Source organism: Pleurodeles waltl, chromosome 7 (assembly GCF_031143425.1).
Source record: "Pleurodeles waltl isolate 20211129_DDA chromosome 7, aPleWal1.hap1.20221129, whole genome shotgun sequence".
In the NCBI taxonomy this organism is placed as follows: domain Eukaryota; kingdom Metazoa; phylum Chordata; class Amphibia; order Caudata; family Salamandridae; genus Pleurodeles; species Pleurodeles waltl.
In genome coordinates, this window is record NC_090446.1 from 1366870207 (window position 1) to 1366896060 (window position 25854).

General features: G+C 42.8%; 1 protein-coding gene across 1 annotated transcript in view; it reads left to right on the forward strand.

The window, feature by feature from the left end:
• The window catches only part of LOC138247051 (galanin peptides-like), a 77879-nt gene that overhangs the window by 34328 nt on the left and 17697 nt on the right, over positions 1 to 25854 (forward strand). Inside the window, exons 2-4 of the mRNA XM_069201801.1 lie at positions 1686 to 1766; positions 5316 to 5370; positions 9310 to 9399. Coding sequence (XP_069057902.1) covers positions 1686 to 1766; positions 5316 to 5370; positions 9310 to 9399 — 226 coding nt within the window. The remainder of the gene's footprint in view (positions 1 to 1685; positions 1767 to 5315; positions 5371 to 9309; positions 9400 to 25854) is intronic.

Sequence of the window (25854 nt, forward strand, 5' to 3'; positions counted from 1 at the left end):
TTTGCGTGGCCTTGTAAATTTTGGCTGGCACACTGCATCACCAGAGCATCAGTGTCCCACCTGGGCCTCATAAATGAGGTCCTAAGTGGTTTGCAACCTTTGACATTAGGCTATACTTGTGCTATATGTGGGTGATATTTGTGCTAAATTTGGGCTCCTTTTTCTCTGGTGGCCATGGTGGGAGAACTATTTCTTATGAAGCTCCCTAATTTCCTCATTTACTGCAGTATCCTCAGTAGAAAATACTTTCAGTTTTCCACTTTGATTCTATCAAGATGGCGTTCATAATTTCTATGGCAAAATGAACCCCTCATTTTGTTCCTTTCTAAATTAAATGTTTTAAATGTTACCAGTTTGATTCATTCAAGGTGGCTTCAGGAGTAAGACTGCTTACGCTCTTGTTCTTTACAACCCTCTGGGAGGCTGCAGTAGAACACAAGGGAAGCAACTGACAGGCTGCTCCTTTTGGAAGTACAGGTTTTACTGAGAATGTCAGGCTTCATTTTCATATGACTGAGACAGTGTGAATTTACTGAAAATATGCTCTAGTTTTAGCTTCTGGAGCACCTTCCATAACCTCTATAGGAAAATCATGAGAAACAGTTTTCTCTCAACATGATTCATAAAATAGCAGCAGAAAGCTTTTTCACAGGGTAAAATCACCTTTGAACACACCACAATTCCTAAATGTATTATGGTACCATCAACAAATGATTTATATTGTAACTAAGATCTGTTATCACCCATTATATGTTCCCCTTTTTTTGAACCTCTAAACCTGCCATTCACTACAATGCATTTAAATGGGGTGCTACCATGTATATGGTTCCAGGATGGCTGCCAGCACTTCCTGGTTGAAGTGCTGACAGCCAATCACATCTCACCATGAGATCTATGCTTAGGCTCTGGCCAGATATCTATATGTCTTTGTCCTTTATTAATTCCAAAACTTCTGAATGGATTTACACTAAATAACAAAAATCACAATCTGTTCATCAAGATATAGCTTCCTACCAAATTTGGTGTAAATCCGTTCAACTGTTGGGGCTGTAGTCATGTCTAAAGACCCTGTGGGAAAATGCATGAGGAAAATGCATTTTAGTACCCCCCTTTTTTTTACCCCCCACTTGACGGATCACCCCAAACTTTTCAAGACAGCAGCTGAACCGACCGTCGTATTAGTTTTGAAAATTTGGTGAAGATTCATCAAACTGTGCAAAAGTTATTGGCAAAACAAAAAACGCTTTTCCTATGAAAACTAGGTCCTAACTATAACTACCTACTGGTGCTATATACATATATATTTATATGCCCATGTTTGTACACTGCTTTGCAATTAAAATTAGTTGGACAAATTAATATGACTGGCAAGGTGCACTTCTTGGCACGTTCTGCAATGGGGTGGTGAGGCACAAGGTCAGAGGGCCAGGACAAATAGTGCTGGGGTATTGACCTAATCTAGCTCCCGCTACAGATGCCAGTGCTGTCATTTCTAAATTTGGTGGGTGGAGTACCCTCTGGATGGTGGAGGTAATATCCTCTGCATCCCCATGAACACTTCAGTCTGCCAAATGTTAATTCATACCATTCTGTTCGCCTGCTTATATATTCCCCTATTGTATGGCCACATAACAAAGGTGAAGAAGACATGTGGATGCTTAGCTAACACACCTTCTCTCTTTCAGATGAAGAACACAACAGCCCTGCTGTGCGTCTCTCTGGTTTTCTGCGGCTTTGTCACTGAATGCTTTGGGTTTACTCTTATGGTGAGTACATTTCCTCTTCCTAGAGTTATCTGTTCTAAGTTTAGTTCTCTTGTAATGTGGGCTGCCATGACAGCTCACTAGGCTAATATATCTATTGAATTGATGTGTGTGTAAACTGAAGCTCACAGGTTTGAATCCCGCTGAGCCCCTCTACATTGCTTCCTTCTGAGGTTGGTAAAGTGAGTACCACCGACATTGGTCATAAGTAATTCCACCAGTACCTAGAGACCAGATCATTGATAGTGTGTGCCGTATAAGTGTAGTAGTTGTTTGGAACAGTAGCAAAAGTCTAAAGCTACACAGATATATCGGTCTGCATGATCTCCTCAACATAAGCAGTCCCTATTTCCAAGGAAATTATATCAGTGTAATCAATCCATCGCATACTCCTCTAAGACTGTGCAGTTATAATGTCTTTCTCTTGCAAGCTGCCCTTAGATCTCGAGACCACTACGATTACTACTGCCCCCAGTTTCCAAAGATTTCTGCATATGAGTTTTCATGCTACAATCGGCACTTTTTTGCCACCAATTTGTTTTGAGAAAAATGTTTCCATCCTGCACCAATCTTAAAAGTTGCATGCAAACCAGTTTTGGAGTTAAGTGGTGAAAAAACAGCATTTTCGATTTCAGTACCAACTGAGCCTCTAATTGCCAGTTTGATCTATGAGTGATAGCTATCATATCATTTGACACCTATGAATACCCCCCTGCCTGATCAGACCGATTTTTCCTGACTTCTCCACTTAAATTTGCAAAGTGAACTAACTCTATTTTCAACCAGGGAAGAGTATCTATTTTTTTTAACACTAAAAGCTGATCATTTATGTTAAACGCAACTAGTAAATATGAAGCCTTACCTTATTGCAGGTAAGGATGAGGAATGCCTGGTTTACTTGTCTGGATTTCTAGACGTTGCACGGGCCTTTTGAGAAAGAACATTTAAGCAAACTCTGTAGGCATCACAGTCTCCCATGACATTTTTCAGTTCCTAAAGAATGAGACTCAAAATATGAGAGACTATAAAAACCTGAGAAAATCAAATCTCTATGTCAGTCTGGTACTATTCATCTCCAGGTAGCCTTCTCCAGTCACTGTGTCTGAATGAGGTTCTGCAGTCTTTATGCCAGACTGAGGTTCTAGGGTCTCTGCCAGATTGAGGTTTTCTCTCAGCAGATTCTATTGAGATAATAATATAAGGGTGTTGAACAATGGAGAAAGGGGTGCTCAGAGACATGTCAGCAAACAGTATAATAAGGATATACTCAAATAGCGGTGCTCTGATAAGCTCTGAAAAAAACAAGTTTAATCATAAAAAAATGCATAAATAAATAGAGATACACTCTACATCAAATTAGCACACAGCTTCAGTTAATAGTACGAAAGTTCAATTGGAAAAAATTCACTCAAAAACCGATGAGATGTTCAAGTCCAAGACAAATACTCATAATCAGAATCTTTATTTTCTAGGAAGGTGAAAATAAGCGTCAGAGTTCATCTGTATAGTTCACCAAATCTGGAATTGATTGGTTTCAAACAGATCCTTCTGTTTCCATAAGTGAAATGATGGAATTTCAAATGCAGGCTGCGTACTTGCAGCCATTAGACGTGAATGCCGTTATTGTTGGTTCTTTAAATATCGTTTTGATATATTTGAGAAAATTCGATGTGGGGGCCATTGTTTTGAATTTGACCAATAGGATGAGTGAATTTTACAATTGACTTTATAACGGAGTAGTACGGCAGCCCTGAGGAAGTCATGGGGTCACTCCCCTAGACGAAACACATGTTGGCTGGGGTACATTTGAAATTCCATTAGTGTGCCTCTATTTATGCAGATTCTATTGAGGTTCTGCAGTGCCCAAACTAGACTGGGATACTTTGGGCCTCATTTGCAATGAAATAGCGCAGCGCGATGCCACAAGCAATTTTGCTGTGCTGAGCAGGGTCATTTCTAGAATGCAGGGATGTGCCATATTTACAAGAATATGGGGCATCCCTGTGTTCTCCCCCGCGCCGGTGCAAAATCAGCTGCCTAGCGGCAACGCCACCACCAACACAGGGACAGCTTCCTGCACAGAGGCAATCATTATTGGAATTTTGCTCCTTCTATGTGCTCATATGGATCATTTGGAGGTTCTGTATTTCTAGATCTGACAGAGGTTCTCTAACTCCAGATCAGATGAAAATTATTTAACCCCAGATCAGATGGGAGTTCACTAATTCCAGATAAATCAGAGCTTCTATAGCTCTAAATTAGATTGAGGTCCGCTATCTCCAGATCAGATTGAGGTCCTCAATCTCAAATCTCTAAATTAAGCTGGAGCACTCCATAATTAAATCTGAAGGTCACATTGAGGTTTCCAATCCCTACATTAGACGTGAATTATTCACTCTTACTGCAAGGCTGTGTATTTGCAGTTTCTCAGTTAGTTTGGGATCCTCTAAACTCCGGATTAGATTGAGATTCTGCATTCTCCAAGGTTTACAGATATTCTCAATCTCCATGTGAAAGTCAGGTGTCAGGTGTGTAGCTCTGATAGGCAGTCTGTGTTCTTTAATCTCTGGGTCAATCTACATTGTTTCCGCTCTGACAGCAAGACTTTTGCCCTCTGATTCACAGCCCATGTTCTTCTGTAATGCCCAGGTCTTGTTCAGATTTGGGGCCAGATTTAGAGGTTGACCGATGGCACTCCATTGCTTTAGGTGGTGGAGGACATTGCGTCTGCCACCCTGATGGAGTACAGTCCACCAAGCCCAGTGCCCTCTGGCCCAGTGATGATCTCTGTACCCTGACAGGAATTTCCATCATGGTTGTTCTTGTCAAGCTGAGAAAACTTTGGTAGACGCTGCCCTTGGTTTCTGTGGCCATCCACCAAAACTTAACAAATGTTTTGTTGTTCAAAAATAAACTCCCAAAGTCGGAGTTTGTTACTGAAAAACAAAACAAACTAATGACAACCACACCCACTGAGATTTTCCTCTGGGTTTGGAGGGTCATTATTTGTATTTTTATGTTCATCAGTGCTAAGTTTTACCTGGAGGTGACAGACAGAAAAAGAAGGTCATCATTCCTTTCATCGCCATTAGGGAGGGTGGTGTAATGCTTTCCAACAACAGAGCCAGTCGGGGCTCTGTTAACAGAAACCTCGTGGTCCATCCGATGCTAAATGAGGCAGGTGGACTGAAGGTTTGGCGGTCACATTTGTGATGGAGTATCCTGTCCACCAAACCCTATATCAGCCCGTCAGTCTGCAAGACCAGCTAAATGTCAGGTTTGCATAGGTTCCTCATTTCCCAGGTAGGGAAAGATTCTGCGTCTCTAGGACAGGTTAGCTGTACAAGGCAAGCTTGTTTAGAACTCAATCTCTCCTTTCACCAGGGAAGTTTCCTGTTCTTTGTCAAGCCCAAAATGTTTCAAAGAGATTGTGTTCACCTAAATTAACAGTGTAAAAATGCAGCATTCGTAAATTAAATGCATTCTAATGTATTTTATTCTCGTTCCCTTATTTTTTCTTCTTTCGTTCTTTCCTCCTTTTTCTTATTCTAGCCCAAAGACAAAAGAGGATGGACGTTAAATAGTGCTGGATACCTGCTCGGACCACGTGAGTACCACACTCCGTCGTCTTTCTCCATTGCTGTATTTGCCTAAACTCCTCCTTCCCTCATCAAGTGACAAATGTATGCCTTATTTTATAGACTGCACCTAAATTTCCCATAGCGATTCGAAATTAGCAATCATGTGATTTCTACTCAAAAGGAAATAAGATGCAAATTATTAGTAACAGGCATTGGCAAAGCCAAACGAGCCAAACGGTATGGGTTTAATGTGTTAAGGTGTGTAGATACAGTGTAGGCACATTAAAGCCAGGCAAATTTAAGAAACAAAAGTCAATCTACATTGAAAGCACCCTTGCCTGCAATACAGTCCTGTCTTTAACAGATGACACAGGTGTCCTCATTATATTCCTTCATTCTATGTCCAATGGCAGCCAAAGAAAAGGACTACAACGAAGGCTCCCTTGGTATCCGACCTTCCTTTGACATAGAACGAAAATTAGGACTGTATGGAAGCTAAGGAACCCTTCAAAACAGGCAGCTTCCTATGAAAGTTAAAAAGAAGCAACTTCAGACGAAACGACTTGTCAAGTGCTCTTCTCTGTTAGCCAATTTAAAACTTTTCCATCGTAGATACTGCATAATCTGAAACCTGCAAAGTTTTTCTTTATGTGTTTCACATTTGTCCCTAATAAACACACAAAGTACGCTTTTGTACGTTACCCTGCTGCTTTTGTGTTCAAGTAAACCAGACAGTCTGAGTCCAATGAAGACCAGTGTTACAGCTACACGTAGGAGCAGAAAATAAATTTGCGGTTTGCAAGGCCTTGGTAGAGCGAATACAGCAAATTCTTATATGGTTATGGCTGTCTAGAAGAACTATAAATGAATTGCCAAAGCAAATCTGAGCAAACGCTACTCTATATAGCATATTATATATGAATTTAGCACCCTGTCCAATCTGAAGAGTACAAGCACAAGTAATGGTCACAGTGACACCTGCAATGTTTAAAGACTTGAGCTTGGTATGATAAAGAGGCATACCCAGTACATCATAAACAATGTGTTGTGGCCTCAGCGGAGAGCCTCAGAAATTGAGTTACATGGTTAAGGGCCAGTAGATATTTAATGCAGAATTATAATGCATTAGATTGGTGTGCTATATAGTTATACCACTACTTTGCCTTACTGTTTTTATGCTCAGATGAGTCTTGGCCGCATCCTGCATCCCAGCTCTGCCACCAACTGTGAGCCTTTTATATTCAGTTCAAATACCGTGCATACTACTCACTATCATGGTCTAATAATACCCACCTAAGATGCTTAGAGGATTACTAGGGTGGTATGAAAGTGATAGCTGTTGTTGCTTACTCCCACCTCAGCCAATATGACATGGCTCTCATTTCACTGGGTAGAACCAATTTGGTAGGAACAATTTGAAATGATGCGGGGTAGATTCTGCGGGGTGTAGATTGTGATCCATTGATTTCATGTGGCCTATGCTGGGTCTTGCTCTCCTCCTGTTCTTCCAGGTTTAACCATTAGGAAAGGCAGTTCTGGACACATGGTGATGGTCTTTCATAGACACAGTAAGCAGGGCTAGTCACCCAGACACGTTCCATTCATACCACAGAAACTGGCGGATAAAATACGAAGTCTTCATTTCAGTGGCAACTCATGTTTTCCACCACACTTCCAGATATGTCGAGCTTCATGTTGGATAGGAGGCAGTGGACCAGTAGTTGAAGAGATGTCATTAAGAACCTGGCAGAGGCTTCCTGTCCACTCTACTGCGAGATCCCTCCCGACCTGTGTGCCAAGGCTCTCTCTGCCAAAAGTGCATCCCCCGAAGAGAAGGATGCACTTTCAACAGACACGAATGCCAAGCCGGGTGCCAAGAGTTTTGGCTCCTTTGGCATTCTTTTTCTTTTTTATAGCAACATTTCCAAAGTATGGTTTGTTTATGAAAAACACAAAAGCAATGGCCTTTATGACTAGGGAGTTTTCTCCCTTTATGTGTTGTCCATTGTTTATTTTTCACTGCTCAAGTCTATCATGCCTGCCAAAACAGGGCTCTGCAGGGAAAATATCTCTTGGGATGACCCCTCTAAAGAGGTCGGACTTCCTAATACATGAAAAGTAGCAACACTATGGCATTTGGGTTGTTGACTTCGAATGACTAGCTGGCAGTGGCTCACCTGGTGGTCAGTCATCAGTTCCCCCTAATCTAAATGAGAGGGGGAAGGTGTGAATTTGTCTGGTAGGGAGAAGAGCCAACATCTAAATGGCTTTCTTAATATGAGCATATGCATGCCCCTTCTCCCAAAATGTTTTTTCAGACATCCAAAGTCTATATTGATATCTCCAGAGGTGGAGTGGTCCATTTTGGAAATTGAGAGTTATTTTCTTGGTATGATTGTTATGTTTTCAGTTGTGACATGTGGCTGGCACTTTCCTGCCCTACCAACCTCTCAAAGTTGGTGTCCTACAGTGAAATCTGCTAGTGTCTCCTAATGACCATCACACCTATGTTTCATACGAAAATCTCTACCTTTACCTGGAACAGACGTCTTATAAGACGAGACAGATGTGGGCTGATTGAGAACATCACAGACAATCTCACCAATGTCCAGCCGAACAGCTCGACAGCGAAGTAAGTTATGGATGAGTTCAAAAGGCTCATCAGCAGAGTAGACGCAGCTCAGGATCCGTGTAGAAACAGGCCACGTGTGTTGGGTTGTATTCTGCCACCCATAGATCCAAACACCCTTCTAGATACACAAATGAGTCAAACCAACCTGGAAAATGGCATGAAATAGATTTCAAAAGAATACTTCAGGAGCACACATAAACAGCCGTTCCATGCATCAGTAGACTTCTCCAGACTAGGCAGGCAGATTAAAGCCAGGCTACATGACTCCTCACGCAGCAGCTGTCCTCCGGCTGCCATGGACGCCTCGTCCCTGCGGTCCATGCTGCTTCTTACCATTTATCTGCAGGTCTTATTTCATTGTGGAACTTCTGTTACTCCGATGAGACTCGAGAACTAGGCTTGGGTGGTGGTATCAGTTGACATTAAGGGGGTTATTACAACTTTGGAGGAGGTGTTAATCCGTCCCAAAAGTGATGGTAAAGTGACGGATATACTAGTAACTAAAACTTGAGTTGGCTCACTTTGGGGGTTATTACAACTTTGGAGGAGGTGTTAATCCGTCCCAAAAGTGACGGTAAAGTGATGGATATACCACCAGCTGTATTACGAGTCAATTATATCCTATGGAACTCGTAATACGGCTGGTGGTATTTCTGTCACATTTGGGACGGATTAACACCTCCTCCAAAGTTGTAATAAGCCCCTAAGTCCGTTATTTTTGTTTCTGTCTTGTTTTCAGCACCAGCTCGTATTAATTTCGTTTTTTTCATGCTCAGGGATGAAAGCGCCTCGCTCGAATCTTGCCACATTTCCCCGCCTATTTCCTCTCTTAATTATTCTTCTTAATTGTCAGATCGTTTCCTCTTATCTATCCACACATTTTGCCTCCTTCGTGGTTTTTCTGTTTCCCTTTCCTTCCTTCCTTCTTCCCTCAGTTCTTCACATCTCTCATCTCCTGTCCTCTTCTCCCCTCTCCTCTCTCCTACTCTACCCTGCCCTCTACTCCTTTCCTCTCCTTTCATCGTTTGGTATTTTCCTCTCCCTGCCATCCTTTCTTGTTTTGTTTCTTCCTTCCTCCCTCTTTCCTTTCCACCTCACCCTCACTTGCGCACTTTCATCTTTGCTCATCCATCTCAACGTCGCCCCTGAATCCCACACCCAGCGGTGTCTTCCCTTTCTTTACTTCCCCGATCTCCCTTGGCCCCTGGAGTATCTTTGTCTCCTTTGCTGCCATCCCTTTCAATGCCACTCGCTCTCACTCTTCCTTGAGTTGGTACGTGGGAGTTTATTGCCTACTTCTTGCTTCATGTGCCATCATGTCTTTCTCCAACAGATGCCCACCGGACCCTGACTGACAAAGGTGGACCCTCTGGCAAGCGAGAGGCGCTGGACGATCTACACAAGCCTGGATTCGATATTTACAGTGAGTGGCACTGTCTCACCGCTCTTATCATGCTGCAGGGTGACCATTTCACTCCAGGTCATTAAGAACATTGTCTCCATTCTTGAACTTTTCACCTACAAATTATTGATGTCAGGTGTGTTAGTCTAATTAGTTCAATGAAAGCAAAATAAGGCCACAACACCCACAATGCATTAGGTTAACACGCAGAAATGGAAAACAGTGTTACTGATCACCTGGAGGAGTTGGTCACCCTGTCATGCTGTGTCTTTGCTGTGGCTCAGTACTTATTGCCAAATGTGTCCTGCGGGGAAAGATTGAACACAGCAGATCAGCATTTGTTGCCATCTTGTGGAACTAGCCATGCTAGCTGCCTCATCGATAAAAAAACAACAGCTTTGTTTTCAAAATCTATAAATAAATGTGATGTGGCAGGACTGCGGGTCCCCTCAAAAAGGCACAGTATGTAAGAATGACCCCTCTGTCACCTTCTGACTGGGATGGCTAGGAGACTGCACAAAGACACATGGTCCACAGAGTTCAACTTGTCTGAACCTGTGCAGCTTGTTATTGGCAGTCCAAAGCAAGGACAAAACTTGAAAGCTAATGAGATTTCTCTCTTCCTGTCTCCACTATTAATAAGATTTGTAAATTCCACTGTTAATATGAGCTACCCTGGACGTTGCACTGTCCTCTCTGTATAGTGCAATCATAAATGCATCCCATCTGTGAATATTTTGGAAAGGCTAAAATCAATTCAGCTCAGGATCATAATGACTCTTCTGATGCTTTAAGGGACCTTCAGTCAGTAGCCACACTGAAAAGGAACAGCACTGCATCAGATTTAAGTTAACTCGCCTGAAATCATGGGATGGAGAAAAGTGGACATTGACATTCTTTTACAAGTCTCAGCTGCTTTTTAAGCACCTTCTACCAGAAGAAGCTACTGGTGTGATGCTGGTGTCCAGGGCTGGCTTTAGCGCTGGTGGCGCCCACTGTGACAATCTTTTTGACACCCCGCCCATGACCTTCTCCTCGGATTCCTTCACTACCACCTGGCAAAAGTGCCTTTCATCTCTTCATAGCCCCTCTCTCACATGTATTTCATTTGTTTTCAAGTGCTGGTAAAGGCTGGCTTTACAAATCCATTCAGCTATCCACATAAAATGCAGATTTGTTCTTTGCAGCAGGCATTTTAACCCTCTGCTCTACTATATGGGGAGTCAAAACTGCCACTGGACAAAACCTCTCTCTAGCAGGACCATTAACCACAATAGTTATCTTGACATTGTTCTTATTGCCTGAAAGGTAGACACACAGGGAACTCTGCAGCAGATGCCTTTAACTCATAAGTTTGTGCTAAACACAGCGCCCCCCCTGCAGTCAATGACCCCCACCCCCTTCCAGGTCAGCACCCAGTGCAGCCACACTGGTAGCACCACCCTAAAGCTGGCCCTGCTTGTGTCCAGTGTAGAGCAAGAATGGTTTGTATCTTTGTTGAAAATGGAATGTCCCCTGCAGGGTAAATGGACATGTAACCCTCCCTACTCTGAGTGCTCAACTGCATGTGAAACTGGTCTCCTGACTTAGTTTGGCCCTAGCATCACACCAATCTACCTGTCCCTGTCTCTGGTAATGTGAGGTCTGTAAACCAGTTCTGTGACCTGAAGCACTGCAAAAAGCATGCCCTCACAATAGGCGTAGGGCTACTCTCCATGCCTGGATTGAGACACATAAAGTGGTGGTGGCTGTTGTTGGAAATGACCATTGTGGTATTCCCCCAGATGTTTTCCTTCATTGCCCAATTTTTTGGCTGTTTCGGTTTTTGTTGGCATTATGGCTCTGCACTCTTTACTCCTACTTACCAGTAGTAAAGTTATTGTACTTTCTTTTCCAAACATGTTTAATTTGGTACACACCTAATTGACACATTCAGTTTACTCATAAGCACCTAGTAAATGGTAATTTATATACCTACGGCCTGTAAATTAAATACTACAAGTAGGCTGCAGCACTCTCTGTTCCTTTTACTAAAGTAGCACTTTAAAGCATACCTCAAGCATGCCACTGCAGCATGTAGTGCAGTTTTAAACTGCCATTTCATCCTGGCCATCACCCGTTTGCCAGGCCTAAATATTCCTTTTTAATACTTATAAGGCATCTCTAAGGTAGGCCCAAAGGCAGGGTGCGCGGTATTCACAAAGTAGGACATGTGTACTTAGGTTTTACATTTCCTGTTAGTGAAAACCCCTCAAAGTCATTTTTCACTGTAAGACGCCTCACTCTCTCATTGACTAACACTGGCGTTACCTTATTACACTTAAAGGGTGATACCAGTTCTCCTATCATGTGATGTGTATTCCTTCCAGACAGGGGACGAAAGGACCTTGGGTATGTGAAAGGGAGTCCCTCTCCTAAGCAGAATGGCCCCAGGTTTGTACTCAACCCTTCCTGAGCTTCAAAGCCGGGCTGGACAGGAAACCCAAAGCAGTCCTGGCAAATGTTGTCAGACCAGCCCCCATAGGGTGCATAGCGAGCTAGTCTGACCACTACAATGGGGTTTGCAAGAAAATTTGGGAAAAATTGTGTATTCTACAGCACATTTTTCATTATATATTCAATTGTATTTTTTTTAAAGCATAGTAAATGATGACCTTACAGTGCACCAGTATATGGCAATCTTTATCGGGGCTCGTCAATGATTCCCTCACCATCACCTTCTAACAGTGACTCTCATCTCTCCATAGCCCCTCTCTCAAATGTATTTCCTTTGTTTTATAGCATCTCTTTTACCAGCATAGGATGTTGGAGCACTTTACATCATTTACACATACAGAGACAATGAATCATACATGTGCAAATCAGTGTACAGAAAATGTTACATAAGACAAAGGGGACTCACAGGGAACTCTGCAGCACGTGCCTTTAACTCATAAGGTATTGCTAAAGACAGCGCCCACTACTACAAGGTGTACGTTTCACATGCCATCCATATTGATGGCCACTTTGTAAGAGTGCCTGGTCTGGGGAAACATAAACTCAGGATTCAGAAAGTAACATAGTGGCAAAGGTTGACTTCATATAATAATTTTCTTTCTACCCAAACAGACCCTTTGTAACAAAATTATGATAGTCAAAGAATGGGGAAAACACATAACGTTCTAACCTGTACCATGCAGTTTGCATGCAGCTCTTTGATGGCAGGTCATAGCTCACTGTGCTAGATTATGATGGTAGAAAATGATAAACTACACAGTAACAAAAGGATCTCTGTGACAAAAGCAGTATTCCACTGAGCATTGCATGTGAAATACTGTTCTGTGTTCTGCATAGTACATGCTTTTTGCAGCGGGCATATTAAACCTCTGCGCTACCTTAGATGAGTCAAAACTATCACTAGACAAAACTCTGATCTCCTAACATCAGCTACTTTAATCACCACAGTTATCTTGCCAGCTTTATTCTTGTCTGAAAACTGGTGGGTATAAAAGGAACTCTGTAGTGCTTTTAAAACTGCTACACTGCTGTAAAACCGGCCCGAAGTAAGAAAATCCTCCCCCCACCCTTCCAGCCTCCCAGGAAAACACCTGATGCCCAGTCCGGCCTTGTTTCAAAGGGTAGTCTGAGATCAGTACCGAACCTCTTACTGAAGTCTGAAGATTCCTGCCATGTCAACGGCAAGTGCAGCTCACACCTGGGCCTGCGTGCCCTTTGTCCTCCTAGATAGGTTGAAGCCAAACTCAAGCAAAGGAGAAGAACTGATCAGAGCCAGTTTATGGTTAGACAAATGGAGTGAGCCCCACACACCAGCTGGCTCTGGATATAAATGTGACACCCTCATAATCTCTAACCAGAATACTCCTACACCTAAGAAGATTCAGAAGAAGGACTGCCCTGCTGCCTGAAGAAGGAAGACTGGAGGTGCTTGCCTTGAACCCGGGACCCAGGGACAAGTGGCGGTTGACTGACCTCCTTTTTGAGCTACATGGAGACACCAGGCTTCTGGATGCCCTTCTTGCTTTCCAACGTACCAGACCTAACCGGACCAGACCTGATGCCTTCTGCTGACTTCAGTGGAAGAGAGTCCTGACCCTCCCCAAGTGCTGTCCTGGAGGTACGAGAACCATGGCTGGAGTCAGAGTGTACTCCTCCTTCCTCAACTGAAAGTTTCACTGGATTCGGCACAGCACAGCTCAGAATGATGCGGAGCCTCACATTGCAGCCCCTCGCAGCTCCTGATTGGCCATTTCACCAGATTCAAAGCAGTGCAGAACGATGCAGAGCCTTGAATCGCAACCCCTCATGTCTTCTTGTCGACAACTTAACCGGGTCTGATGCAGTGCGACGCAGGGCCTTGCATTGCAGAGCCTTGCACTGCAGCACCTTGCAGCTCCTGATCAGTGGCTTGACAGATATGAAGTAGCACGGACTCTTGCATCATAGCACTGCTCAGCCCTCACACAAAGGACTAAAGTACAACTCTAAGTGGGCCACATCTGGTCCTATACCTCACCAGCGTTCCATTGTGGTCGACCTGAACTCTTGACTTTGTTGTGGTCCAGCACAACCTGATACTTTCAGCTGCTACTATTTTCACCTTAAGCTTTAATCACTTATTACTCAGGTTCTACTGATTGGATTTTTGCCATTTTTATGTAATTTTATTTAATAAAATATTCAGAATATTCTTAAGTGTTGGATTGTTCTTGTGTTGTGCTTTCATGTTGTTACTTGTGTCCTGCATAGATACTTCACACATTGACTCAAAGTTAAGCCTGACAGCTTTGTGCCAAGCTATCAGAGGGTTAAATTAAGGTTTATTTAGTAACTGTTTCTGGTTCAGCCTGACTCGTATTGTGTTTACTGTTTGAGTGAAGCCTCAGCAAAGTATGTTTTGTGTGTATCTTTAGTGGGCCTAGACAAGCTTTTTCTCTACATCAGACAGGGTGCAGTCTACTGACTCCTCTCATGTAAAGTTCTGCTGTTATGTGAACCTCCATAACCTTACTCTGACATCCCATGTGCATGTTGAGTGTGTTTGTGTGTTGTAAATATGCACCACCTCTGCAGTAGTAGGACTCTGTATGTGTGTGTCTGAGTACTGGGGCCAGTGTGATCCATTTTGGATGCGAGGGGTTTTGGTTCAGCACAGCACAATATGAAGGATGAGGACTGCATGGTGAAGGCCCAGACACTCAAGTGAAGGAGGATGGAGACAAGGCTTCTGCTAAAAATGCAATGAAAACTTTGTAAGTAAAAGGCTGCTGATTAGTTATTCTTGAGAATTACCATTTGGTAGACAATAGGGGTGTGTGGTGGGACTACAGTTTCGTTTTTTCATGGTGAGGATGTTTTTAAACAGGGATGGTCCTTTTGTTCGTTCGTGATTGTGCCTTTTTAAAGTCTTGGTGACAGCAAGGTGCAGATATCTCACACTTCATTGTGACCATGTCATGGGTGTTCCTAATTGGAGTTAGCCCCGTTGCTACCTGTTGTGAGTCCCTTCACCTTGCACAAAGACTGGGTCTGAGGAACAGCGAGAAAATGATCGTTTAAAGAGAACAACCCCAAACCCGATCTGTAGACTTAGATAGTAGATACACATTCACTCTCTGGTAAATGTGGATAAAAGGGGACCAAAACCACCCTGCTTTGTTCCAGTTCCTTGTTCTCCATGACAAACAAGTGAGTGTTCGATGGAGTCCTCGTATAGTTTCTGTAACCAGGACTGGTGACTGCCTTACTGCCGGTCTCACTGTGGCGAGGGGACATTGCCTGAAGATGTTGAGTTGATTTTGATGCTTAATGGTGATTTGCTGTTAGATCGGGTTTCTCCTATTTATGGGAAGGACCAAACTTGTATCAGTACAAAAGGCTGTAACTAAATTATGCACAGAGGTTCTTGTCTCTGTCATATTGCAAGCCTACTGTTGAATCCGGTGCAGGAAGAAGATCAGTAGCACGAGAATTATTCTTGTATTTCAGTGTTTTATTTTCCGTATCAACACCAACGTCCTCAGCAGCCATCAACTGTCTCCTCTGGAATGCCGCTGAGCACGCCAGAATTCACCGCAGGGAACCTTCCACAAAGGCGCCCTGCTACAGATAACATACAGTCAAGAACATAACACATCTTCCCCCTTAACAAATACAACAACAGATATTGATCTACAAATACCCCAATTTTAAACAAAGTACATCTGCATTAATACAATACATATTGATTTAAATGTTTAGGTCTAACAACATTCCTTTTGTGCCTATTAACGTTTGTCTCCAGATTTCCACCCGGAACGCTTTCACATCTAATGCTTGAATTTCCACCGTTGTATCCATGTTGCACATTGCTTCCCTGTATGTTTTCACCAGAGCCCTCCTCCTGATTACTCACACCTCCCATACTGTAGTTTCCACCTTCATGTCCCACCCGGTTTCTCTGCATAGTTTCGCCAGAACCCACTTCCTGACCATCACCAACAATACCCCCACGAGTAAATTCCCCTCCGACAAGCATACTTGGAGATTGAACCTCATGAACCACCTCTTGCTCATGACGAACCTTCACCACATTCCTCTTATTCCACCACTTACCATTTTCCACCATGACAGAATGCTTTGATACTCTGATGACCCTAGTAACAGGATAAAAACTCGACTCACCACTTCTTTTACCATGAGGCCTCTTCACTCTGACTTTGTCACCCACAACAAACTGCATATCCCACACTCTTTTTAAATGATCATATCTCAATTTACTTCTATCTTGCAGTTTCTCCACTCTCTCTTTCACTTGTTTAATATCAGGAATGACCCTTCCCTTCATGGTTTCCTCCACCACCCACTCAGGAGATAGTTCATTGCAAGAGTATCTACCTTTTAACAAAACAAAAGGAGCTACCCCTGTAGACGAATGAGGAGTATTGTGATAGCACCAAATTCTTTCCGCAACCGAATCCTGCACACTCTTCCCCCCACGAATAGCTAATTAAATAGTTTCCTTGAACATTCTATTTACCCTCTCCACAAGACCGTTACCTTGCGGACTATATAAAGCGGTAGTAAGATGCTTAATACTAAGACCTTTCAAAAATTCCCTCATCTGATGCGAAACAAATTGTACGCCGTTGTCCGTGACCAAATATTTAGGAATTCCTTCCAGATTAAAAATCTCTTTCAAAAATCCAATTACACTAATAGTATTAGGTTCTCTTAAAAATTTGTATGAAATCCATTTGGAATGATAATCAACTGCAACCAACACATACCTCTTGCCTCCATTCACTCCCCCTATTGGACCAATAAAATCTAATCCTAGTTTTTGCCAAGGTTTATCAGGAAAAGGTACTGGACACAATGGCACCTCCCTCGTATGCAAACTTTTGTCTGCCCCTTTGCACTCATAACAATTCTTGACTGCCATCTCCACCTCCGAGTCCATACCCGGCCACCAATAATACAATCGCAACCGTTTTCTTGTGCCAGTTATCCCCACATGTCCTTCGTGAGCCAGTTTAATTAATTTGTACCTTAAGCTACTAGGAGGTATCAAACACTCCCCTCTCATAACAAGGTTGTCCTCCACATTCAACTCCTCTTTTACTTTACCAAATGATCTCATAACTTCAGGAGCACCATTTCCTCCAGGCCAACCTTCACAAATATACTTTTTAAGAAGCAAAAGAGAGTTGTCCTTGTCCACTGCCTACTTCCAATCCTGTCTAGAAATGATTCCTCCTGAAACAACCACACCATCAATCATGCCCACTACAATCTCTTCATCTTCAATTTGTTTTGTATCACTAGGAATGCAAACCGGACACCTAGAAAGAAAATCAGCCCTGCCATTACTCCCACCAGAAATATGCTTCATTTTCATGTTGAATTCATATAACTTAGCTAACAACCTGGTCAACCTTGGACTAGTTTTATTAAAAACTTTGTCATTCCACAAATAAACCAATGGTTTATGGTCCGTGACCACAGTAAATTCTCTACCCCACACATATGTTAAAAAATGATTAGCACCCCACACGCAAGCCAATGCCTCCCTCTCTATTGTGCTATAATTTACCTCAGCCTCAGAAAGACGCCTAGACGCAAATGCAATGGTGTGCTCCATACCATTCACCATTTGACTCAAAACAGCACCTAAGCCAACTCCACTCGCCTCCACAGTAATGATGGAGGGTGCATCTTTGCTGAAAGGTTGAAGGGCAGGAACCTTCACTATGAGCTCCTTCAGCGTAGAAAATGCTTGCACCTGCTCATCTTGCCACTTAAATTTTTCCCCTTTTCTCAATATTTTTCTCAATGGTTCAGTAAAATAAGCAAAATTCTGCACAAACCGTGAGTAATACTCACATAGACCCAAGAATGACTTTAATTGATCTTTATCCCTAGGGGAAGGTGAATTTTCGATTGCACTTAACAAATCCTTCTTGGGAAAAATCCCTTGAGCCGAAATTCTATGTCCTAAATAGTCTACTGAATCAACCATGAATTTGCATTTCTCTTTTCTAACTGTAATTCCATGAACTTCCAGTATTCCGATAACCTTATCAAGTTTGTGTAGATGTTCTTGGACTGACTCCGAACCAATCAAAATGTCATCTTGATAGGCTAATACGCTGCACTCATTACCGAGCAATTGATTCATAAGCTTCTGGAATACGGAAGCCGCAGAAGCCAACCCAAATGGCATATGCAAAAAACGATAAGCACCAAATGGTGTGACAAATGTGGTAAGACTACGAGAATCTCTACTCAATTCAACTTGATGATAAGCCGATTTAAGATCAATTGAGAAAAACACTTTCATCCCCCCCAATTGTGCTAACAGATCTTGAATCTTAGCCAACGGGAAACAGTCTACCAAAATGTTCTTGTTCAAAGACCTCAAGTCCACGTACAGTCTTAAATCACCTGTTTTCTTAATTGCCACTACAATCGGAGACACCCATTGAGATGAGTCAGTTGGTTCAATAATCCCTTCAGCGCATAGTTCACACAAATGCTCCTTCAACTTCCTTCTAATACTCAATGGTACGTTCCGAACTTTGTGCACTACAGGCACTGCCTCCGGTTTAAGTACAATTTTATGTTCATATCCCTTAACCAAGCCAAGTTTGTTTCTGAAGATAGCAGTATGCCTATCAAGTACCACTTGAAGAGAATCTAACTTGACATCAATCTTTTCAACCAAAGTAATTGGTTGATCCGTACCTGGTCTAAGAACCATGCCGAACAGCCCTTGATCTCTTCAATCCAAGATGTTATACCCTCTTTTAGCTACGTAAACTTTAGTATTGATAGTTTTATGTTGGTAACAAATCTTCTCCTGAAAATACCCCATCATATATATTTATTGACCATCGAATGCAACAGTTTTTATGTCAGGCGGCATTAAGGTAAACTCATTCCAATTCGAATGGTAGTTCACATCAGATACAATGGTTATGGGTGAACCAGAATCCACTGTAACATCTAATAATGTATTACCTATCTTGATTTCACATACAGGATCTTTCAAAGACTTACAACTTGAATTACAGTTGGACTTTGCACCCACCATCAAGACACATCTTTTAACAAGGTCAAGATCACTATCCTCTGTCTGCCATAGGGAATGTTGTTGTTCAACCATCATGACCTTTTGCGATTGTTTACAAACTTGTGCGAAATGGCCAGTTTTCTTGCATTTCATACACACCTTTCCTATAGCGGGACAATTAGTTGCATTAGCTAAATGTGACTTAGAGCCACACCTAAAACAAAGCACACCTTTGACATTATTTTTCTTTAACTCAGATGTCGCTGACGTAAGTGTTTTAGATTTAGGTAAAACCATGTTCACATTTTCTATTAAGTTCATTTTTGTTTTGCTCAGTTCTGTAGAAGCTATTAAGGAACGCTCAATACCCCTGGCTATTTCTAATGTTTCATTCAGTGTCGGGTTCCTGCAACATAAATTTTTCTCTTGAATTCTCGTATCAAAACAATTCACTACTAATTGATCTCTAAGATATTGATCTAGAGGACCAATAAATTCACAAGTAGCAGCCAATACCCTGAGCTCAGCTATAAAGCTGTCAATCGACTCATGTTGAAATTGGTTCCTGGTGAAACATTTGTGTCTCTCAACAATAATGCTAAGATCATCTTTGAAATGATTTTCTAGTCTATTGACCGCCTCTGTGAAAACATCCCATCGATCAGTGAACAAAGGTATTGCTTGAGGTTGGTGGTCAAAAATCCTTTGTCCTTCAGTTCCCAGACAATTATATAAAATCGCTTTCTTCCGAATAGGAGAAAAATGTAGCCCATCAATAGCCACCAAATAGCTTTCAAAAGATTTGTACCAGTTGTGCCATTTTAATGTAGGATTACCAGGTTCAGGTAAAAATGCCACTGGTAAATTTGCTGTTTGCATGGTGAAAATAGCCAACAGTTTAAAAAATCAAGTGGTGCAAAGCTGGATTGACTAGAGAGTGCGACCAAGTGAGCACCTGAAGGATACTTCAATTCGCTTCCTTTAAGGTGTGTGAGTCACCATGAAATTAACTCACAAACAAGTGTTTAAACTGAAATGTGCAAGTCACGGAAAACACACAGAGCGAAAAAACAATTACTCCAGTCCATTGCGTGCGTCTTTGTAAAATGTTTCCTCAAACAACTGTTAATAAAGTGTGCGAATCACTGAAGATACGCAGGAATACTCCGACTGTATAACAATTCGATGATTCGCCTAGACGCTTTAAGTGTGCGACAGTATATTCCACTCACAGCTGAGTTTATTGGAAATGAGCCAAAAGTAGAACAATTGTACAAATTGCTTAGCTTCCAACTGTGATAATTGCCGAGCAGATGTTCACAAGAGTCTCCGTCTCACCCTGGAAAATCCGCTCACGGTAGAAACAGAGTGAGAAAGTAAACAATGAACAGTAACTATGGAAACTGTGGGAAGCGCACAGACCGACGTTGAAAAAATGCCGGTATGAACTCCAAATTGTAATTGTACGCACTGCCAAAATCACAAACAAGACATGAGTACACAACGCTTGAAGTTGTCCAGTAACATGTAGTTCAACTGTATATCGTGCAGCGTTAGAAACTGTCAATAATTTACAGCAATAACTCTGGTAGCAGACTTGAATTGGAAAAAGCGCTTGAAATTGACGAGAAAATGTAGTTCAGTACTAGAAAGTGCAGCGCTAGGAACTATCCACAAATTCTGGCAGCAGACTTGAAAAGGCAAATACGTCACATGAAATGCGGGAAGGCAGCTATGTTTTCTGGATTAAATATCTTGCCCTTCGCTTTGAAATGAAACACAAGTAGAGAAAAGGACTACGAGGACATCTGAAAGTACCTATAGCAAGTACGCGAAGGTTCCGATGGTGTTGATACGTTCACCGCTCGTCGCCAAATTATGTTGAATCCGGTGCAGGAAGAAGATCAGTAGCACGAGAATTATTCTTGTATTTCAGTGTTTTATTTTCCGTATCAACACCGACGTCCTCAGCAGCCCTCCAGAGGGAAAATCCAGCCGTCAACTGTCTACTCTGGAATGCCGCTGAGCATGCCAGAATTCACCGCAGGGAACCTTCCATAAAGGTGCCCTGCTACAGATAACATACAGTCAACAACATAACACCTACATAACGGGTTATTTGCCAATCTGGAGTGGAGCTTGAAATTATTAGGCAGTGGTTACTGCCAGGGATTCCTACCCGGATCAGGGGTCCGATTACGTTCCTAAACGTTTCCTGGGTGAAACAGTGATATTTGCTCTCGCTTTCTGGGTCACCTAGGCATTTACGAAGGAGCTCCTTCTGCAGCAGTGATTGCGCTGGTGCACATTTTTTGCCCACGCAATCACGGAGGCCAAGTTCATAACATTATTTCTGGGGCCCCAATCTGAATATAAATTGGGAAGAATTGCAGGTGAGACAGAAGTGTGGTGGGCTTAAATTTATGAAATGTTTGCAATTTGATATTTTTTTTTAGAAAGAACTGTCCAGCCCGAACTGCTAAACCAGGTTCTTCCTGAACCAGAGCAAAAGCAATCCAGCACAGGTTTTGCCCTAGTTATGGGCTCGTCAGCCAGGTATAACTTGGTCCCAGTGATATAGTGTGCCCCGGACCCATGTCTGAGCATACCCATCCCACTTAGGCAAATGTACTAAAGTATGCAAAAAGTGATGGATTGAATGCTTGAATCAATCTCAGCCATTGGTAATTTCTCTGGCCCGCATCCCATTCCACTGTTATTTGCACACTACCCCACCTCAGTTTGGACCCAGCTATATACAAATCTTACCCAGGTATTCAAGGATACCATCCACCAATTTTTTTATACTTTAGTTTGTCGTCCTAAGTTGGGTTGGTTTGCCTAGACATGGGTCCTGTGCATGCTGTCCCTAATAGAGCAGGGTCAAAACTGACTTACATATAGCTGGGTCCAAACTTATATGGCATGGTGGGCAAAATAAAAATGGATTAGGATGGGGTCCGAGTAATTACCAGTGGCTGAGATAATTCAAGTACTCTATCCGTCACTTTTTGTATACTTTATTATCACCTCAGAAAGACATATATGATGTTCATGTTTACTACACCCCCCCCCCCAGAAAAATGTAATTCTGGAAGCAAACTACCCCCAGCATACCACCAAATAGTTCTGATATCAACGTTTAGTAAATGGCGACCACTGAAGCTAAACCACAGGACATCATAAAGAATTTATAACACCCAAATAGTGTAATAAATGGTGAAGAATATTCAGTCTAATATGCATTTATGTGGTTATGTACCAAGGAGAGATCAATTGTGGAAAACTATTGAGCTTTTCTAGTAAAGGAAAGCATTTCATGAATTCTTGGTAATGGAAATTGATCAACCACAATGTTGTCATTAAGACATCTAAGGTCTACATACAGACTGATCTTTCTATTGGCATGGCACTGCCAGTAGAGGAATACATTTGGAGGATTTAATTGGTTCGATTATCTTAGCATCTGGTAATCTTTTGAATTCATCCTTTTAAGGGGAATCTGACTTTATGAATATTGGGTTTAGCATCTAATTTTAGAATAATCTTGTGTGTAAATTCTTTTAGTTTCCCAATTTTTTTTTTGAACACTTTGGGAAATGTGTGCATGACCTAAGTCTTGGTGTCTTCAGCTCTGGCACATCTTTCTGTTCACATTTTTTTTTTATCATTGCAATAACATCTTTCAAAGGGTGATGGCTATCATCTTGTATTACTTGACACTTAGGGGGTCATTACGACCCTGGCGGTCATGGACCGCCAGGGCCGGGGACCGCGGATGCACCGCCAACAGGCTGGTGGTGCATCCAGGCCTATTCTGACCGCGGCGGTAAAGCCGCGGTCAGAAAAGGGAAACCGGCGGTTTCCCGCCGGTTTTCCCCTGGCCTGAGGAATCCTCCATGGCGGCGCTGCAGGCAGCGCCACCATGGGGATTCTGACCCCCTTACCGCCAGCCTGGTTCTGGCGGTTTTGACCGCCGGAACCTGGTTGGCTGTAACGGGTGTCGTGGGGCCCCCTAACAGGGCCCCACCAAGATTTTCAGTGTCTGCATAGCAGACACTGAAAATCGCGACGGGTGCAACTGCACCCGTCGCACCCTTTCCACTCCACCGGCTCCATTCGGAGCCGCCATTCTCGTGGAAGGGGGTTTCCCGCTGGGCTGGCGGGCGGCCTTCTGGCGGTCGCCCGCCAGCCCAGCGGGAAACTCAGAATTACCGCAGCGGTCTTTTGACCGCGCAGCGGTATTCTGACGGCGGTACTTTGGCAGGCGGCCTCCGCCGCCCGCCAAAGTAGTAATGAGGCCCTTAGTATGCATTATAATCTGATAATTGATTTGATTGACTTGTAGAGAGGCAAATTTGAAATTAATTGCAAAAGTCTTCAAAATAGCTGCATAGTCCTCAAAAGATTCTTACTTGTTCTGCTTCAGTTGAAAAAAAAACGGAGCCTTTGTGTTCGCTATGTACATAGAAGACGCAAAGTGTTAAATTAAGTTATTGGTAGTGTGCCCAAAAACAACTGTGGCACCAGTACCTCTCTCTTTCTTCTCCATTTCTTAGAAATTCTGAGGTCCTTAGGGCCTAGACTCAGTAGCAACACACATTTCTTTTCAGTTGATAATGTGACAACTTCACCCTCAATTTTGTTAGTGTAATTAATAAAATATTTCCTCCATTCATTCTGAAAGTAAACTAGGTTGATCCACAATAGAAAAACATTCATTAGGAAGATTTGAATTGACATGATGCTGTCGCCATAACTTTTCAATGGATAACAAGTGTAAGATACATATATTTTGAAAGGTAACCCCCAAAAGTACACAGAAGCTACACACATAGCGAATCAACAATAGAGAAATGCTGTTGAAAATGGGACTGAAAATGCTTTATATAATCATCCCATGCACACAATTGCCTTTGTTGTCTCTTCTGGTCTTGTTGAGTAGTCAGGTGACTAATTTAGTACAAAGAAAGAAGCTTCTCTGTGGAACTTTCAAACAAGTTCAGTTGCGTGTAAAAAGGCAACAATGCTGATGGGGATAGCGCGGTGACTTGTTAAATTCCTGGTTTGCTCTGTCAAAGTGTTATTGTTAAGTGCTACTCGTGTACATGAGCATGAGAATGGAGATACAAGTGCATGGCAGGTAAGAGTGGTTTTGACTGTTAAATCATTCAGAAATGTAACAATCAACCAAACTGGATTTGTAGAGTGCGGCTTATCACCAGCAAGGGTATGCAGGCACTGAGAGTGTAGCTGCTTAGCTCAGTCAAACAGCCAGGTCTTGAGTCCTTTCCTGAATTCCAGAAAGGAAGAGGAGGTCCGCAGGTGAAAGGGGAGGTCATTCCTGGATTTGGCTGCGAGGTAGGAGAAGGAGCGTCCTCAACGGATGCTCTGGTGGAAGTGGGAGGTGTGTGCGAGGAAGAGGGACGTGGAGGGCAGAAGCCTGGGGGGCTGGTGGAATTTCAGGCGGTGGTTGATGTAGGCTGGTCCTTGGTTGTGAAGCGCCGTGTAGGTGTGGATCAGCATCTTGAATTGCCATCTCTTCTGGATGGGGGGCCAGTGGCGCTTCCTGAGGTACAGGTGACGTTGGTCTGTTTAAGGAGGTCGAGGATAAGTCTGGCTGCTGAGCTCTGTATGGTCGGCAGTCTCTTCTGGAGGTGTGTGGTGATTCTTATGTAGAGTGTGTTTCTGTAGTCCAGTCAACTTGTGACTAGGACCTGAGTCCCAGTGCATCTGGTGTTGATGGAGAGCCACTTGAAGATCATATGGAGCATGTGCAGTGTTAGGAAGCAGGCAGAGGAGACTGCAATGATTCAGTTTTTCAGGTGAGATTGCTATTGAAGATGATGCTGAGGTTGCGGGCATGGTCTGTTGGGTGGGTGCTGGTCTTAGTTCTGTAGGCTACAGGAGTCGTACCATGGGGAGATGTTGTTTCTGAATATCAGCACTTCCATCTTGTCTGCAATGAGTTTTAGACAGTTGTTTTCCATCTATTCGGCTATGTCTGTCATGCACCTGTGGAAGCTGGCTTTCATGGTGATAGGTATTATGGAAATGAGAGGATAAGTTGGGTGTCGTCTGATTAGGATATGATGTTCATTCTATTGGATCTGACGATGTTGGCCAGGGGGGTCAAAGTGGCGGATTTGAGAGTGAATAAGAAAAAAATAGGCCACTTGCATGTGTAATAGGTATTTTGTACCTTGTAATTCAAGATATGTAATGGTTACAATAATGGTTATTCATTGAATTTGGAAGTGGTAGTCATAGGTCCTTAGCTGCTTTACATAAGGAATCACATAGAGATGCAACCACAACATTAACGCTGCTCCTTCAGTTTCTCCATACACGTCCTCCACTTGGATTGCTCTCCTACCCTTTTGGAATCCCTCAGTATTCCATTCCATAAAAAGGCCTATTACCTGAGGGTTTAAACGTGCAACACACAATATTACATACATGCGCGTCTGCTCCTTCGCTACCTCACTGCTTTATCTGCTACTGTGTCCTGTTTTCCTTGTTATTTGTCTTTGCCCATATTGTGTTTGCTTTCACCCTAATCTGGTAATTCTGTGCATCTGATTGCTTAGCTTGCTATTGTGTCCCTGTTTTCAGGTCATTTGCTCCTGCCCATATCATGTTTGTTTTTGCCATTTCTGCTATTCTGTGCCTCTGAATGTTGTGACAGAGAGTTCTCCTGCCCACCAGTCACTGAGAACATGATCTCCCCTTCCCAGGAACTCTGCGACACCCTGTATTTTCTGGTCAGTTGCCTTTGTCCATATTGTGCGTGTTTTGTCACTTTCTGCCTATGTTTTGTCTACTTGCCTGATTCATTTGTCTGTTTACTGTGTTTGTCTCCCCACCACCTGCTCGCTTCTCACCATTTTTTTCCCTAGCACTGGCCCTGCCCACTGTCTCCCCGC